The sequence below is a fragment of the Monodon monoceros genome, unplaced genomic scaffold (assembly GCF_005190385.1).
Source record: "Monodon monoceros isolate NGI ecotype Baffin Bay Population unplaced genomic scaffold, NGI_Narwhal_1 Super_Scaffold_6, whole genome shotgun sequence".
Taxonomy (NCBI): Eukaryota; Metazoa; Chordata; class Mammalia; order Artiodactyla; family Monodontidae; genus Monodon; species Monodon monoceros.
In genome coordinates, this window is record NW_021703783.1 from 100,686,408 (window position 1) to 100,701,438 (window position 15,031).

The following is a 15,031-nucleotide window of genomic DNA, read 5'->3' on the forward strand; positions in this document are numbered from 1 at the left end:
GACGGGGCTCCGGTGGGGGGGCAGGGGGGGCCGGGGCGCCGCGAGGAGCCCCGGGGCGCCCAGCTCCCGGCCGCGAGCGGCCACGGCCGGGGCGCGGGGATGGACGGCCCCGGGGCCAGCGCCGTGATCGTGCGCGTCGGCATCCCGGACCTTCAGCAGACGGTGAGCCTCGCCGCCCGGATCCCGGCGGCACCCCCGCCCTCCTCTCCCAGCCCCCCATCCGCGCTCTCGGAGCCCTGTGCTGGAGACCCCAGGCCCGCCGCTACTCACCCCTCCCCCACCACCTCCGCCGGGACCCTCCCCACCTCCAGGGCGGGGGCGGGGCCCGGGGAAGCACCGCCCTCGGGGCGAGGCCTAGCCGGCGGGGCGCGGAGGCTCGGGGTCCGCGGCCTGGGCGCGCGGGGCCCGGGGACTCAGTACTCAGCGCCGCGCGGGGCCGATCGGCGCTCACGCTCCCGCTCCGCCGCAGAAGTGCCTGCGCCTGGACCCGGCCGCGCCGGTGTGGGCAGCCAAGCAGCGCGTGCTCTGCGCCCTCAACCACAGCCTCCAGGACGCGCTCAACTACGGGCTCTTTCAGCCGCCCTCCCGGGGCCGCGCGGGCAAGTTCCTGGACGAGGAGCGGCTCCTGCAGGAATACCCGCCCAACCTGGACACGCCCCTGCCCTACCTGGAGGTGAGCGGCGGCCGGGGGCGCGGCAGGGGGCGGGCTGAGAGCTCCGAGCTCCGGGACGGGAGCGGCGGAGGGCGCGGCAGCGAGGGGCACGGACGCGGCGAGTTAGTGTGGAAGCGGCGGGCGGGGGGGTTGAGTTGTGTGTCTGGCGCGTGAGGTGTGAGCCGCGTGCCGTGCGTGCGGTCAGCGGCACGTGCGATGGGGTGTGAGCAGGCGTGAGTGCCCGGAGCGCTGTGTGGAGTAAGCCAGCCGTGGTCTGTGTGCATGTCGGTGTCAGCGTCTCCTCCTCCCCGCCCGTGAAGTTGTCCGAAGGGCGACCTAAGCTTCCTCGTTTGCTCACCCGTCCACGGTGTAAAGGCTGTTGAGCGCCCTGTGAGCAAGGGGACCCAGACCCACGGTTTGGAGGTGGGGGTGGCAAGTGCAATGAGCACTGAAGCCAAGAATTACGGTGGCAGAGCTCAGAGCCGGCTTGGCCTCCGTGGTGGCCCCGGCAAGTAGGGACAGTTCTTCCCAGAGACGGGATGTCTCGGAAGGTCAGCCTGGAACCTGGTCTTGGAAGAGGACTGAGGTTTCCAGGGAATCCCGGGGATGGGAATGAGACAGAAAGGGCACTGCAGGCGGACAGCTGGGCGTACATCACGCCTGACCTCTGTGTTGGTGGTGTCCATGGTAGTGTGCATGGCTTCGTGTGGCTGGCCGGCAGGGGTTTTGTGACGGGGGGGGGTGGTGGTGGTGGTGGTGGCGAGCAGCGTGGGGCCCTAGCCGCACAGAAGTGGGCAGGACTCGGTTCTGTGCATACTTTCACTCACTCAGCCCAGGCGGATGCCTTTTTCTGCCTTGTCTTTACCTGAGCAGTTTCGATACAAGCGACGAGTTTATGCCCAGAACCTTATTGATGATAAGCAGTTTGCAAAGCTTCACACAAAGGTAAGGAGGCAGCCACAGGGAGTGGACTCCAAGGTCACCTTCTACACCCCCTCCGACCGCCGCCCCCCCATGACCAGTGTTCACCCACCCCAGCCTTAACTGGCTTTTGTGGTGTCAAAAATGTTGTTTAAAAATTCCCTTCTTGAGGCCCTCCACCTGTTCCCAGAACCCCCCACCCGACCTTGGTTGGGGCTGACCAGTCAGGCCTGCCAGCGTTGGCTCAGTCTGCTTTCTCTTGTTCTTAGGGGCCCAGAGTGGGTGTTGGGGACGGCTAGAGGGCTGGGTGCAGACTCGGGGCACCATGGCTTTGGGGTGGTCGGTCTGGTGATGGGTTCTAGTCAGATCAGACTCTGGCTGACCCCTCTGGTGGGCCCCGGCTAAGGGGTGGAGTGCGATAGGGCACAGTGTCTTTGTGGGGGAGAAGTGAGCAGGCACCAGATGTGGTTGTTGCGGGGAGCTGGGTAGGGGTGGGGAGAACAGGGAGCCCAGCACTTAGTAGTCATCCAGTGCTGGGCACTTTAGGCATCTCATTAATTTTCTTCTGTGAGGGACTGTTATTATCCCATTTCACAGATGAAGATACTGAGTCCCAGGGAAGTTAAGTGACTTACTTACAGCTCTGCATCCAGTGATGCTGGGGCTGAACCCAGATCTCTCTGACTCTGGGCCCCTGCCCCTAGGCATACCTGTGGAGTCTTTTTTTTTTTTTTTTTTTTTTTGTTGCGGTACGCGGGCCTCTCACTGTTGTGGCCTCTCGCGTTGAGGAGCACAGGCTCCAGACGCGCAGGCTCAGCGGCCACGGCTCACGGGACCAGCTGCTCCGCGGTATGTGGGATCTTCCAGGACCGGGGCACGAACCCGTGTCCCCTGCATCGGCAGGCGGACCCTCAACCACTGCGCCACCAGGGAAGCCCACCTGTGGAGTCTTTACTCCTCGATAATGTTGCTAGGAGGGTCTGACCGCAAGTGCTCTTTGGGGGGCACCTCCCTGTCTTCTCTGAATGTAGGACGGGCAGGGTGGGTGCCGCGGCCCTTCCCACGGTCAGAGTCCCTGAGCTCCCACCCCAGGCTCCCCTGGGCCAATGGACATTTGCTTGCTGGACACTTCATTGGCAGTCTCTGGAGCCTAAGAGAGGGATCTGAACATTCACCCCTGTGGCCCAGTGACCGCGCTGTGATCCTGGAGCCTCCGTGCCAGACTTCTCTGCTACCCTGGGGCATGTGGTGGTCAGTAGCCATGACTCTGTGGCTGGGCAGAGACTCCCTCACTGGCCCCGGTGTGACCTATCACCCTGGGTTCCTCCTGTAGTTGCCCCTCCTCCAAAACTGTCCCCAGTGACCCACAGGACACCAGTGACTCCTGACCTTCAGTGAGTCTCACTCGTTTTTAGGATGCGTTTCAATTCCTTACCACAGTCCCGTGTTTCTGCCTGCCTGGGCTCCAGCTGGCCCCCACCATCACACTGCCCCCCTCCCTCCCTGCTGGCTACAGCTGAGGTCTTCCCTCTCAGCCATGAGGATCATTCCTCCTTTCTCATTGCCTGACCCCCCTGGAGGATGCTACCTCCTGTGGAGCTGTCCCTATGGCACCCTGTCTTATTTCTGATGCATTTCGTTTCTAGAGGGCCCGGGGCCTCTGGCCAGGGCACCTTGCCTTGTGCACGTGGCACTGTAGCACCAGCAGGAGCTCAGTGAGGCTTTGCTGGGTAAATTAGCGCACGACTGGGGGTATGAATGAAAGGCAGTCAAGGTCACGTGACAGGAGGGGACACCTGGTGATGGGGGAGGGCCCCGGAGTTGGCAGTCTGCCATGGGGTGAGCTTGTGAAGAAAATGGGCTGGATAAGGAACAGGCTACCTTGAGAGTGATGGGGATGTGGGCTGCCCTGGGCTGGCTCCTGCCCACGTGGCCTCGGGCTCTTCCAGGCTGGACAGGTTGGGGCACCAGGAGCCAGGGAGAGAAGCCAGGGCAGGAGCTGAGGTTGGGGTAGGGAACTCACTCAGGGGGCGTGAGCGAGGGCAGCCTGGCCTTGTCGAGGGGCTGGCTGGGCTCAGGCTGACAGCTGTGTTGGGCTTGGGATGCAGGGAAGGACTTGGAGCAGGGCGTGGGTCCAGCTGAGCTGGGATCGGGGCCACAGCGGGAGTGCAGGGCTTAGGGTGACACGAGAGGAGTGACAAGGTCACGATGTAGGCTGATAGGTCAGACTGAGGGCGGGGTGGGGTGGTAGATGCCCCACAGGTAATCTGAGGCTCCCTGGTGGAAGGTGGGTGATGGTCAGATGATGGTGGCCGTGGTGTGGGCTGATCAGGATGGCTGGGTATTCCAGGCGAACCTGAAGAAGTTTATGGAATATGTCCAGCTGCACAACACGGAAAAGGTGGCACGCCTGCTGGACAAGGGGCTGGACCCCAATTTCCACGATCCTGACTCAGGAGGTGAGAAGCAGAGCAGGAAGGGGCATGGCCTTGGAATGGCCAGGACTATGACCTTCATCTATCCCTTGAACCCAGAGTGTCCTCTGAGCCTTGCGGCCCAGCTAGACGACGCCACGGACCTGCTGAAGGTGCTGAGGAACGGCGGTGCTCACCTGGACTTCCGCACCCGCGACGGGCTCACCGCTGTGCACTGTGCCACGCGCCAGCGGAATGCGGCGGCCTTGACGGTCAGTGCGGGCACAGCCCTGGCCTGGAGGGGCGTGCGGCCCAGTAGCGGGAGGAGGCTGGCCTGGCATGAATACTGAGGTTCTCGCTCTCAGACCCTGCTGGACCTGGGCGCTTCCCCCGACTACAAGGACAGCCGCGGCCTGACGCCCTTGTACCACAGCGCCCTGGGTGGGGGAGACGCCCTCTGCTGTGAGCTGCTTCTGCACGACCACGCTCGGCTGGGGACCGCCGACGAGAATGGCTGGCAGGAGGTCCACCAGGTGGGCGGGGAGCACGACGGCGGGGGTGTCCTCGGCTCTGTCTCTGGGTTTTGGGGCTTGGGCTCTGCCCAGGGGCCCAGCAGCACCTCTTTCCTCCCCCAGGCCTGCCGCTTTGGGCACGTGCAGCACCTGGAGCACCTGCTGTTCTACGGAGCCAACATGGGGGCTCAGAACGCCTCGGGGAACACAGCCCTGCACATCTGTGCCCTCTACAACCAGGTGTGCCTGCGCCTGTGCACACGTGTGTGTACACACAGGTGATGCTGTACAGTGACTACCTGTGTGTGCACGTCTGACCCTGTGTGTCGCGCCACAAGTGCGTGTTCTGCGTCCTGCAGTGAGCTGTGGCCTTGTAGACCTACGTGTGTATATCATTTCCCTGCACACACGTGTCGTGTGTGTGTTCTGCACAACCAGGTGTGAATTGTGTGCACCTGGGCCCTCTGGGCCAGGTGGGACCTGCACGTGTACACCTGACCTGCTTGTCTCTGTGCTACAAATGTGTGCGCTGAACATGTAGGCGTGGGTACGTGTGCCCTGCACTCCGGTGTGCGCATGTGCTGTTGCCCAGTTGCAACCCCTACTCCGACCCTCCCACAGGAGAGCTGTGCCCGCGTCCTGCTTTTCCGTGGAGCCAATAAGGATGTCCGCAATTATAACAGCCAGACAGCCTTCCAGGTACACCAGTGTCTACAGGAGCATGAGGCTGTCCCAGGGTGTGTTTGTCTGTTTGTATGTGGCTTGGTCTCTCTAGACCTTGCTTTTTCTCCCTGTAGAGTAATAAGGGAGCTCTGACTCCAGGATCGCCCCAGGGTGGGATGGAGGAAGGGGGTGAGCCGGTGCAGTGCCCAGCTCGTGGTGGGGGTGTTCGTTGAGGGTGGTTCCCTTGGTCCCCCTTCCAGGAAGAGGAGAAGAGGGCTGGAGGCCCCTGGGGCCAAGGGAGAACAGGTGTGGGCCTGACCTACCAGAGACAGGTGGGGTGCAGAGGCCGAACCAGGGGCGAGAGGGGTGGTCCCAGATCCCGACTGAACTCAGGTCATGTTTCTGGGCCTTTTCTCTGGCCAGGTTTGGTTCTTAGCACCAGGATGACCCGACAAATGGGTCTCTGTGTGGCCTGGAGTTTGTGGGGGGAGTCGGGGGCCACGTCATGGGGACTTTGGACACGGAGGGAGCTGGGACCCCACTCTCAGTGGGAGCAAGGGCCTTCATAGGAGACGTGGGAAGAGCAGGTGTGGCCACTGATTGTCTAGTCAAGGGGGCAGAGGCAGCAGTGAAGGGCTTTCTGGATGATGAGATGCAGGGGTGGGGGCACGGAGCAGAGAGGGTGACAGGAGTAAGGTAGTTGTGGGCCATGGCTGAGACAGAAAAGATGGTGTGTGGAGGGGCCCTTAAGAGAACAGGCAGAGTGGCCAGCACGTCCCAGCTTTAGCTCCGAGAGTCTCATGTCCCAGGAGGCCCCTCAGTCCCATGCAGACTGGGGTGGTGAGTTTAGGCAGGGGACAGGGTCCGAACCTGGGGCCCCCAGCTGAGGAAGACCCCACACAGGGGTCCGAGAAGGCGCCGCCGGGGCCCAGGGGAGGCGCGTTTGGGGCTGCTGAGCCTCCCTCCTGCCCCTCCCCTCCCGCAGGTGGCCATCATAGCAGGGAACTTTGAGCTTGCGGAGGTCATCAAGACTCACAAAGATTCGGATGTTGGTGAGTTCTGCCCACCCAGGTCCCTGCTGAATGTGCATTTGTGGGGGTCGTCGGGGCCCAGCAGTGCAAGGGTCAGTGGGGATGTTACAAGGAAGCCCCCATACCCTGAGCCTTTTCCTCCAGTTCTCCCAGTACAACTGGGAGTGGTCCATTAGTGGCCCCTGCAGGTATGGGGAATGTGCTGAGGGAAGGGCCTGTGTAGGGTGGACAAAGGGTCAGGGTCAAGGTCATGGTTAGGTGAGGGCTGTGGATTGGGGTTAGAGTCAGGTCAGGGTCAAGGGTATGGTAATAATGGATAGGGCTGTGGGTTGGCGCCAGTGCTGGGTTTAGAGATCAACTTAGGTTGAAAGCAGGGTTGAAGTTAGGGTCAAGATTTGTTTTCCTGTTAGGTCGTGTGAAGGGCCAGCAGGGGACACGTGGCAGTGGACCCTCAGTGTTTCACTTCATCCTGGCACATAAAGCAGTTCAAGTGGCCCATAGCAAGCCTCGACACATGTATGCACGCGTAAAGAAGTCAGAACACAGTGGTGGGGATGCCTGCGGGAGAGGGTTGCAGCGGTCTCGGGGCAAGGGGCTTTGAGCCTTCGGCAGCCAGTGCTTCAGGGGGAGCCCTGTACGTGCCCCAGAAGGAGAACCAGGGGGTGCCCTGTAGTCTGAACCTCAGGGCAGGAGGGCTCACATCGGGCCTGGGTCAGGGGGCACCCACTCCCCTGTCAGCCCTCCAAATCCTGCCGCCCCTCCCTGTGTGGGGTGGCTGGGGGGTGGGCCTCTCTTCCTGGAAAGTATATTTTCTGGCCAGGGGCTGCCCCCTCCAGCCCCCTAGCCATAGAGGGACTTCCTGCTCAGCTCCCTCTGTCCTTGGTGGACAAGGCTTTTCTGCCCACGGCTCTCTTTGGAACACAGACTCCCAGGCTCCCCTTTCTGTTGGGACTGCGATATCCCCATTTTTTTTTTTTTTTTTTTTTTTGCGGTACGCGGGCCTCTCACCGTTGTGGCCTCTCCCGTTGCGGAGCACAGGCTCCGGACGCGCAGGCTCAGCGGCCATGGCTCACGGGCCCAGCCGCTCCGCGGCCTGTGGGATCTTCCCGGACCTGGGCATGAACCCGTGTCCCCTGTATCGCAGGCGGACTCTCAACCACTGCGCCACCGGGGAAGCCCGATATCCCCATTTTTATAAAATTTAAAGTGACAGTGGACAGCAGAGGGCTACAGCTGGTCTCAGGTTTTGAGTCCTTGTTGGTTCTAATGTGAGGTTATGGTCAGGCAGGGGTTAAGACGAAGGCCAAGTTCATGTTAAGAAGTCTTCCGATATAGAGTCTTCCCTGAACAGTCCTCCCCACAGTGAGGCTTGGTTAGGAGCCCCTTGTTCCCCAAGCAGGGTCAGCGGACTGTGACAGCGGGTAGGCTGCAGGATCAGTAGGCGTGTGTCGAGCATGTAACTGAGCTGATGAAGTGGTGTAGGCTTGGGGCCCAGGTTCTGCTTGGGAGAGAACTGTGATGAAGTTTGAGGTTTGAATTAGGGGTGAGAGACAGAGCAAGGGCTCCAGTTAGGGTCTGGTTGGGGCTGCTGCGTGTTTGGAGGTGTTTGTTAGCCTGGGAGAAGCCTGGTTTGCGGATGTGGGTTCCCTCTTCTGCTTGTGATGTCACCTTGGGAAAGCTTCTTGGGACCTCTGTGCCTCAGTTCCTTTCAGTAAAATATGGTTATTTGCAACCCCTTCCTCCTCTGACCTCATGTGGGATTTGATTCCGTGGGTCTGGACTCTGGCAGGTGGCCTTGAGGGTGGGGGCCAGGCCACGGTCCAGGCTGAGAGTCAGGCAGGCCTCAGCTGCCCCTCTTCTTTGGACAGACATGCCAGGGCTCCTGGGGTCACCATTATCTTTCTGTCTGCCTGATCCAGGGTGAGCTCACCCGGCTGGGGTTAGGTATTTGTCGCTGAGCTGAGAGGTCCATATCAGTTAGTCCCATTGTGGGCATCAGCTCTGCCGGCCATGTACCCTTACCTGCTCAGGTGTCACACATACACTCAGAAGACGCAGCCAGGTGTTCATGAGTATTTATGATAAACCCTGTTATTTTAATTCACTGTTTTAACAACCCCCCAATGAGTGATTGTTGTTAGTCCATTCTTACAGAGGAGGAAACTGAGGCACAGAAGGGTTAATGGCAAAGCCTGTCTTCAGTCCTGAGCAATCCAGGGATCCCTCCTTGTTACCCCACTCCCTCTGCGCACACTCCCTCCATGAGTCAGTTGTCATGTCCCACCCCAGCTTGGGGACCCGGGTGGGACCTGCACACAGAGGAGGAGCGGTAGGGAGGCTTTGCCCAGTCATCCTTCCTTTTCCTCAGGCACGAAGCCCACCTGGAGGGATCTGGTAGGCTGAGCCCTGTCACCCTTCCCCGGACAGGTCACCTGGAAGCCTCTTGGCAGCCTCACCTTCCCCCTCTAGACTGACCAGCTGGAAGCAGGGATCCTACCTGGGAGCAGCCACCTCTGCTTCCTCACCTGTGTTGCCTTGGGCTACCTCTGGGTCCACAGGCTCTCCCACCCTCTCTTGTGTGTACACTTTCAAGTACACTTCTCTCTGACTTGCTATCCCAGAGTGCTTTTGAAGAGTGCCCTAGGGAGGTGCTTCTCACTTAGCAATGTACATTTGAGTCACCCAGGGATCTAGTTAAATGTAGATTCTGACTCAGAGGGTCTGGGTGGAGCCTGAGATTCTGCATTTCTAAAAGCTGGAGGTGAGGCCCAAGGCCCACACTTTGCATAACAGGAGTCTAGAATAGGACTTGGCAAACAGTGCCCCCATGCCTAATCCAGCCCACCGTCAAAATCAGATTCATGTAACATAAAATTAACTATTTTAAATTGAATAATTCAGTGGTATTTAGTACATTCACAACCAACTCTATTGAATTCCAAAACATTTTCATCCTCCCAAATGGAAACAACATATATATTAAGCAACTATTCCACATTCCCCTCTCCCTCAACCCCTGTCAACTATTAACATACTTTCTGTCTGTAGAGATTTACCTATTCTGGATATTTCATTTAAGTGGAATGACCCTTAGTATTTGGCTTCCTTGTTTTCAAGCTTTATCCATATTGTAGGATGTATCACTACTTCATTCCTTTTTATGGCTGAATAATATTCCATTGTTTGTATATGTGACATTTTGTTTATCCATTCGTCCTTTGATGGACACTTGGGCTGTTTCCACCCTTTGGCTATTGTGAATATTGCTGCTACGAAGATGTGTGAAATGTATTTGCTTGAAAACCTATTTTCAATTATTTTGGGTGTACACTTAGGAGTGGAATTGCTGGGTCATATGATAATTCTATATTTAATTTTTTGAGGAACTACCAAATTGTTTTTCACCATTTTACATTCCCCCAGCAATGCATGAGGGTTCCAAATTCTTCAAATCCTCACCACCACTTGTTATTACCTTTAAAAGAATATTTTTTATTAAAAAAATTTTTTTATTATAGCCATTCTAGTCTAAGTGAAGTGGTATCTCATTGTGGTTTTGATTTGCATTTCCCTAATGGTTGTTGATGCATCTTTTCATGTGCTTGTTGGCTGTTTGTACATCTTTTTTGGAGAAATGTCAGGTTCTTTGCTCATTTTTATTTATTTTTAAAAATATTTATTTATTTATTTCGGCTTTGCCGGGTCTTAGTTGCAGCATGCGGGATCTTTTAGGTGTGGCATGAGGGCTTCTTAGTTGCGGCATGCATGTGGGACCTAGTTCCCCTACCAGGGATAGAACCTGGGCCCCCTGCATTGGGAGCACGGAGTCTTACCCACTGAACCACCAGGGAAGTCCCTTTGCTCATTTTAAAATTGCTCATAGAATAAGTTAGGAAGTGTTCCTACCTCTTCCATTTTTTGGGAAGAATTTGAGAAGGATTTTGCTAATTCTTCTTTAAATGTTTGGTGGAATTCATTAGCGATGCCATTTCATGCTGGATTTTTCTTTGTTGGGAGATTTGTGATTACTGATCCAATCTCCTTGCTTTTTATGGGTCTGTTTAGATTTTCTATTTCTTCTTGAGTCAGTTTTGGTAATTTATGTTTTTCTAGAATTTGTCCATCTAGTTTATCTACTTTGTTGACATACAATTATTCATTGTATTCTCTTATATTTCTTTTTACTTGTATAAGGTTGGCAGTAATACCCCAATTTTCATTTCTGATTTCAGTTATTTGTGTCCCCCTTCTCTTTTTTTTCTTAGTCAGTCTAGCTAAAGTTTTGTCAATTTTGTTGATATTTTCAAAGAAACAACTTTTGGTGTCATTGATTCTCTCTGTATTTCTATTCTCTATTTTGTTTATCTCATGTAAGTTTTATTATTTCCTTTCTCTGCTAGCTTTGGGTTTGGTTTGCTTCTCTTTTTCTAGTTCCTTAAATAGGTTATTGATTTGAGACCTTTATCCCTTTTTAATGTAGGTGCTTACAGCTATAAATTTACCTTTTAGTACTGCTTTTACTGCATCCCATAAGTTTTGGTATGTTGTATTTTTGTTCTTCTTTTCTCAAAGTGTTTTCAATTTTCCTTATGATTTCTGTTTTGACACATTGATTGTTTAAGAGTGTTTAATTTTTCACATATTTGGGAATTTTCCAGGTTTTTTTTCCTGTTCTTAATTTCTAGCTTCATTCCATTGTCATTGCAGAAGATACTTTGTATGATTTCAGTCTTTTTAAATTTATTGACACTTTTTTGGTGACCTCATTAATGATCTGTCTCGGAGAATGTTCCATGTGCACTTGAGAATAATGTGTACTCTGCTCTTGTTCTGTGGAGTGTCCTATATATATATCTGTTAGGTTTAATTGGTTCAAGTCTTCTATGTCCTTATTTATCTTGTCTTTAGATGTTCTATTCATTATTGAAGGTGGGGTGTTAAAGTCTTAAATATTATTGTAGAACTGTCTATTTCTCCAAAGATATCAGTGTTTGTTTCATATATTTTGATGCTTTGTTGTATGTGTATTAATAATTGTTAATCTATTTGATAAATTGACACTTTTATCAATATATAATGTCCTCTGTCTCTTGTAACACTTTTTATCTTTTAAGTCTATTTTGTCTGATATTAATGTAGCTACTTAGCTCTCTTTTGGTTACTATTTACATGAAATATCTTCCATTATCCTTTTATTTTAAGCCTACTTGTGTCTCTGGATCTAAAGTGATTCTTTTGTAAATAGTACATAGTTGGATCATGTTTTTAAACTCACCATCTGCTATTTAAATAAAGTTTTATTAGAACTCAGCCACACCCATCTGCTTATACATCATTTGAGGCTGTTTTCATGCCGTAGTGGCCGTGCTGAGTCCTTGCAACAGAGACTGTATGGCTTGCAAAGCCTGAAATGGTTACTATCTGATTCATTACAGATGTTTGCCAACCCCTGGTCTAGAACATCTTTTACAGTTTCTCTGGTTATGGTCAACTGCAAACAGTTCTATACAGTGGTAGTCTGGTGAGATTTGTCACATGTGGCCGGTTTTGTCTCTCTGGAAGCCTGTGAAATAGGCAGTTCCAAGACCTCATTTGGCTGACAGGAAGGGCAGGCTTTTGCCCCTGAAGGTAGAGGTAGAGGCAGTTTGGTATGTGTCCCTCCTGGCATCATAGTTTCAGTCATGGGGTGACCAGCTGTCCTGGTTTGCCTGGGACTGAGGCAGTTCCTGGGACATAGGATTCTACTTTTAAAATCTGGAAATACCAGGCAAACCAGGACAAGTTGGTCACCCTTTCTGGCTGCCCAGAGTCTCACCTGTCCCCCCTACCCCCTCCCAGTACCATTCAGGGAAACCCCCAGCTATGCGAAGCGGCGGCGGCTGGCTGGCCCTAGCGGCCTTGCCTCTCCTCGGCCCCTGCAGCGCTCGGCCAGTGACATCAACCTGAAGGGTGAGGTGCAGCCAGCAGCTTCTCCTGGACCTTCACTGCGAAGCCTCCCCCACCAGCTGCTGCTTCAGCGGCTGCAGGAAGAGAAAGACCGGGACCGGGATGGTGACCAGCAGAGTGACGGCAGTGGCCCCGCAGCAGGCAGGGGCAGCCAGAGTAAGATCAGGTATGTGGGGGCCGGGACCTGAGCCTGGAGGAGCCAGCATTAGCGGGGCAGGGAGGGGCCTGTTGGTGCCTGGCACCTCTGCAGTGATGAGCTGAGGCTTTGGGTCGGCAGGGGGGTCTCTTTGGATGGGAAAGGGAAGAAGGTGAGGTCCTGTGGCCTGGGGCAGGCTCCCCCATGCTGATCTCTGGCTGGAGCTGGACTTGTCCCGAAGGCAGTGGGCAGCTGAGGGAGAATGTTGTGGGGAGAGGGTCTGGTCAGACCTGTGGTTTAGAAAGGTTCCTGCAGTGCCAGGGAGGAGGATGAGGGCTGGGATGAGGCAGGGCTGGGTGACGTGTGGCAAGAGGTCAGGGACTGGAGCTTCCTCTCCATGAGGGCTCAAAATCTATGGGTGGACCCTAGCCCTGTTCCCAAGGGGGGAGTCTTCGTCCCAAGACTCCCTCTTGGTGTTTCCCCAACCCCTCTGGCCCTGTATAACCACAGGACCCCATGGCTCTTCTCTTTATCCCTCACCATGAGTGCTGGGACCCTGAGAACCAAGGACGTCTGAAGGACTTGGCATTCCTAGAACTTAGAGCAAAAAGCCTGGGCGGGAGCCCCACCAGACTCTGTGGGCTGGAGCCCCACTGAGCTGAGCAGTGGGGAGTGGTAGGTAGAAACTGGCTCTGCAGACAGATGGATGGGCTCCAGTGCAGTCCTTGCATCTGCCTCCCGTGTGGCCTTGTGCGGATTAGCCAACCACTCTGTGCCTACCTTTCTCATCAGCAGGGTAGGCTAATCCTACCCGAAAGATTTCCTTTGGGAAGCCTTCTGGAGCCCGGGCAGTGAAGGCTCCCTACTGGGACCCCCTGGCCCACAGCAGCGGCCTGCTGCTGCTGATTAAGGCCTCTCTCCTCCCTGCACCGTGAGGGCAGGAGCTGTCTTTCTCATTTCCCACAGTTGCTCCAGAGCCAGTCACATAGAAGGTGCTCGGCTGACACGTTGACTGAAAGAGTTACATAAATAGCACTTTGTTTTCACAGTGACAGCTGGGCTGAGCAGTGTAGTGTTGACCGTGTATGAGGCTGTGCTGTATTTTACAGATGAGGGTCCTAACTCTCAGGTGGGGTAAATGACTTGCCCAAAGTCACAGAGCTGGGAAGCAGCTTAACTTGCCCCCAGGTAGACCTGATTCCCAAACTTCCTAAGCCTGAGCGTTCAGCAGAGGGCTTGGGGTGCAGCAGGAGCTTATAAAAGCCATTTCTTCCTCTGCTGTCGTCCCTGCTCATATAGCCTCGACCTGTGATGTCCCTACCCAGACTGCAAGGCTACCTGTCCTGCCCCAAATCACCTCAGTTCTCCCCCAAAACTTTTGCATGGCCCAGTGGCTAAAAGAACAAACTTTGGGGTGTTTCAGTTTTGCAGATGGGCTGCTCCTGAGCTGGAGCTGTGTGGAAGCCCTGCTTTCGTGCAGTTTTCGTATATTCGGTCATTCTTTTAGCAAACACAAGCTAAGACCTGCTCTGTGGGGAGAACAGAATTATTATAGCTTTCTTTCCAGCAAACATTTAGTAGGTGCCTAGGGTGCCAGATGTGGTGGGGGGCTAAGCGCGAAGCAGCAGCTGGGGGGGAGCGATCCAGGTAATTTTTATTGGAGGTAAGGGAGTCCCCCAGTGAGTGGCCAGGAGGGGGCTGAGGAAGTTTGGTGCACCCTGGAGGGAGAGGGCCTCAGGGGGAGAGATCACGTTTGGTGGAAGGAGAGAAGGTTAGACGGCTGAGTTTGAGCTGCTGTTTTGGGGTGGTGGGTAGAGGTGGCCGACGTGGCAGTTTCCCCCTGGCTCCCCCTGTTGGCAAAGCCTGGCATGAAATGTAGTCGCAGAGTCCCCACCACCATCTCAGAGCCGGACAGAGGAAGGTGCGTTCGGAGCTTCGAGACAGTAACTTAACAGTTGGCCGGAGGAGGAGCATTGGGATAGTTGAGGTGTGGGGCAGCCTTATGAGCGGCCGCGGGAGGGAAAAGAAGGTACCCAGCCTTGTTACTGAAGTGTAGCTAATTCTCGTCCCAGAGAGCCTGGCTATCGGCGGAGAACGTGGACCTGGTCGGCCTAGGTGCCAGGGAGCCAGTGCAGGCCGTTGAGCAGGGCAGAGGCGTAGGGCCGAGGCCTCAGGCTCGGTGCCCAGATCGGGGGAGTGGTCCGGGCAAGGCGGTCAGCCTGGAGAGGGCATGAACATCCGAGGCAGATGTCCAGGAGGAGAAGACCCAGGTCGGGAGGGGGATTCTGGCGCCCAGCACACGCAGCGGTCAGGGTGTGAGGAGGCCAAGGCCCGAGCTGGAGGGTGCGGGCGCGGACCCGCTGGGGGAGCCCCTCCTGGCGGCGAGGCGGACCTTCACGGAGGCGCTTCCCTCCTGTCCGAAGCCTCCAGTCCCCTCCCCAGCTCCCACCCAGCCGGTCCCGCCTCCCCCGTCCCCGCGCTCCTCCGTCGGGCTGACCCCTCCCCCACCTTCCCCTCTGGGCACCGTAGTCCCCTTCCTCGGCCCCTCGGCCTCTTCCCGCGTCGGGGCCGCGGCGACCGGGCCGCAGGGGGGAGAGGAGGGAGCCCGGCCCGCCGCCCGCAGAGGGAGGAGCCGGGCCGCGGAGGAGGCGGGGCGCGCGGAGCGGCCGTGGCATGGAGCGAGCCCGGCGCGCCCGGGAGCGCAGCCCCGCGGCCCCGGAGCCCTGAGCGGGCGCGGCTCGTGCGCTGGCGGGAGC

At 55.8% G+C, this 15,031-nt stretch overlaps 1 protein-coding gene across 4 annotated transcripts in view; it reads left to right on the plus strand.

Annotated features, from left to right (window-relative positions):
* Positions 1–15,031, plus strand: part of SHANK3 (SH3 and multiple ankyrin repeat domains 3) — a 49,137-nt gene continuing 34,106 nt past the window's right edge. For all 4 annotated transcript variants that reach the window (XM_029205727.1, XM_029205729.1, XM_029205730.1 and 1 more), the window contains exons 1-10: positions 1–162; positions 470–673; positions 1,526–1,597; positions 3,924–4,032; positions 4,108–4,259; positions 4,353–4,520; positions 4,623–4,739; positions 5,121–5,198; positions 6,148–6,214; positions 12,032–12,305. In XM_029205727.1, coding sequence (XP_029061560.1) covers positions 100–162; positions 470–673; positions 1,526–1,597; positions 3,924–4,032; positions 4,108–4,259; positions 4,353–4,520; positions 4,623–4,739; positions 5,121–5,198; positions 6,148–6,214; positions 12,032–12,305 — 1,304 coding nt within the window. In that variant the 5' untranslated portion in view covers positions 1–99. The remainder of the gene's footprint in view (positions 163–469; positions 674–1,525; positions 1,598–3,923; positions 4,033–4,107; positions 4,260–4,352; positions 4,521–4,622; positions 4,740–5,120; positions 5,199–6,147; positions 6,215–12,031; positions 12,306–15,031) is intronic.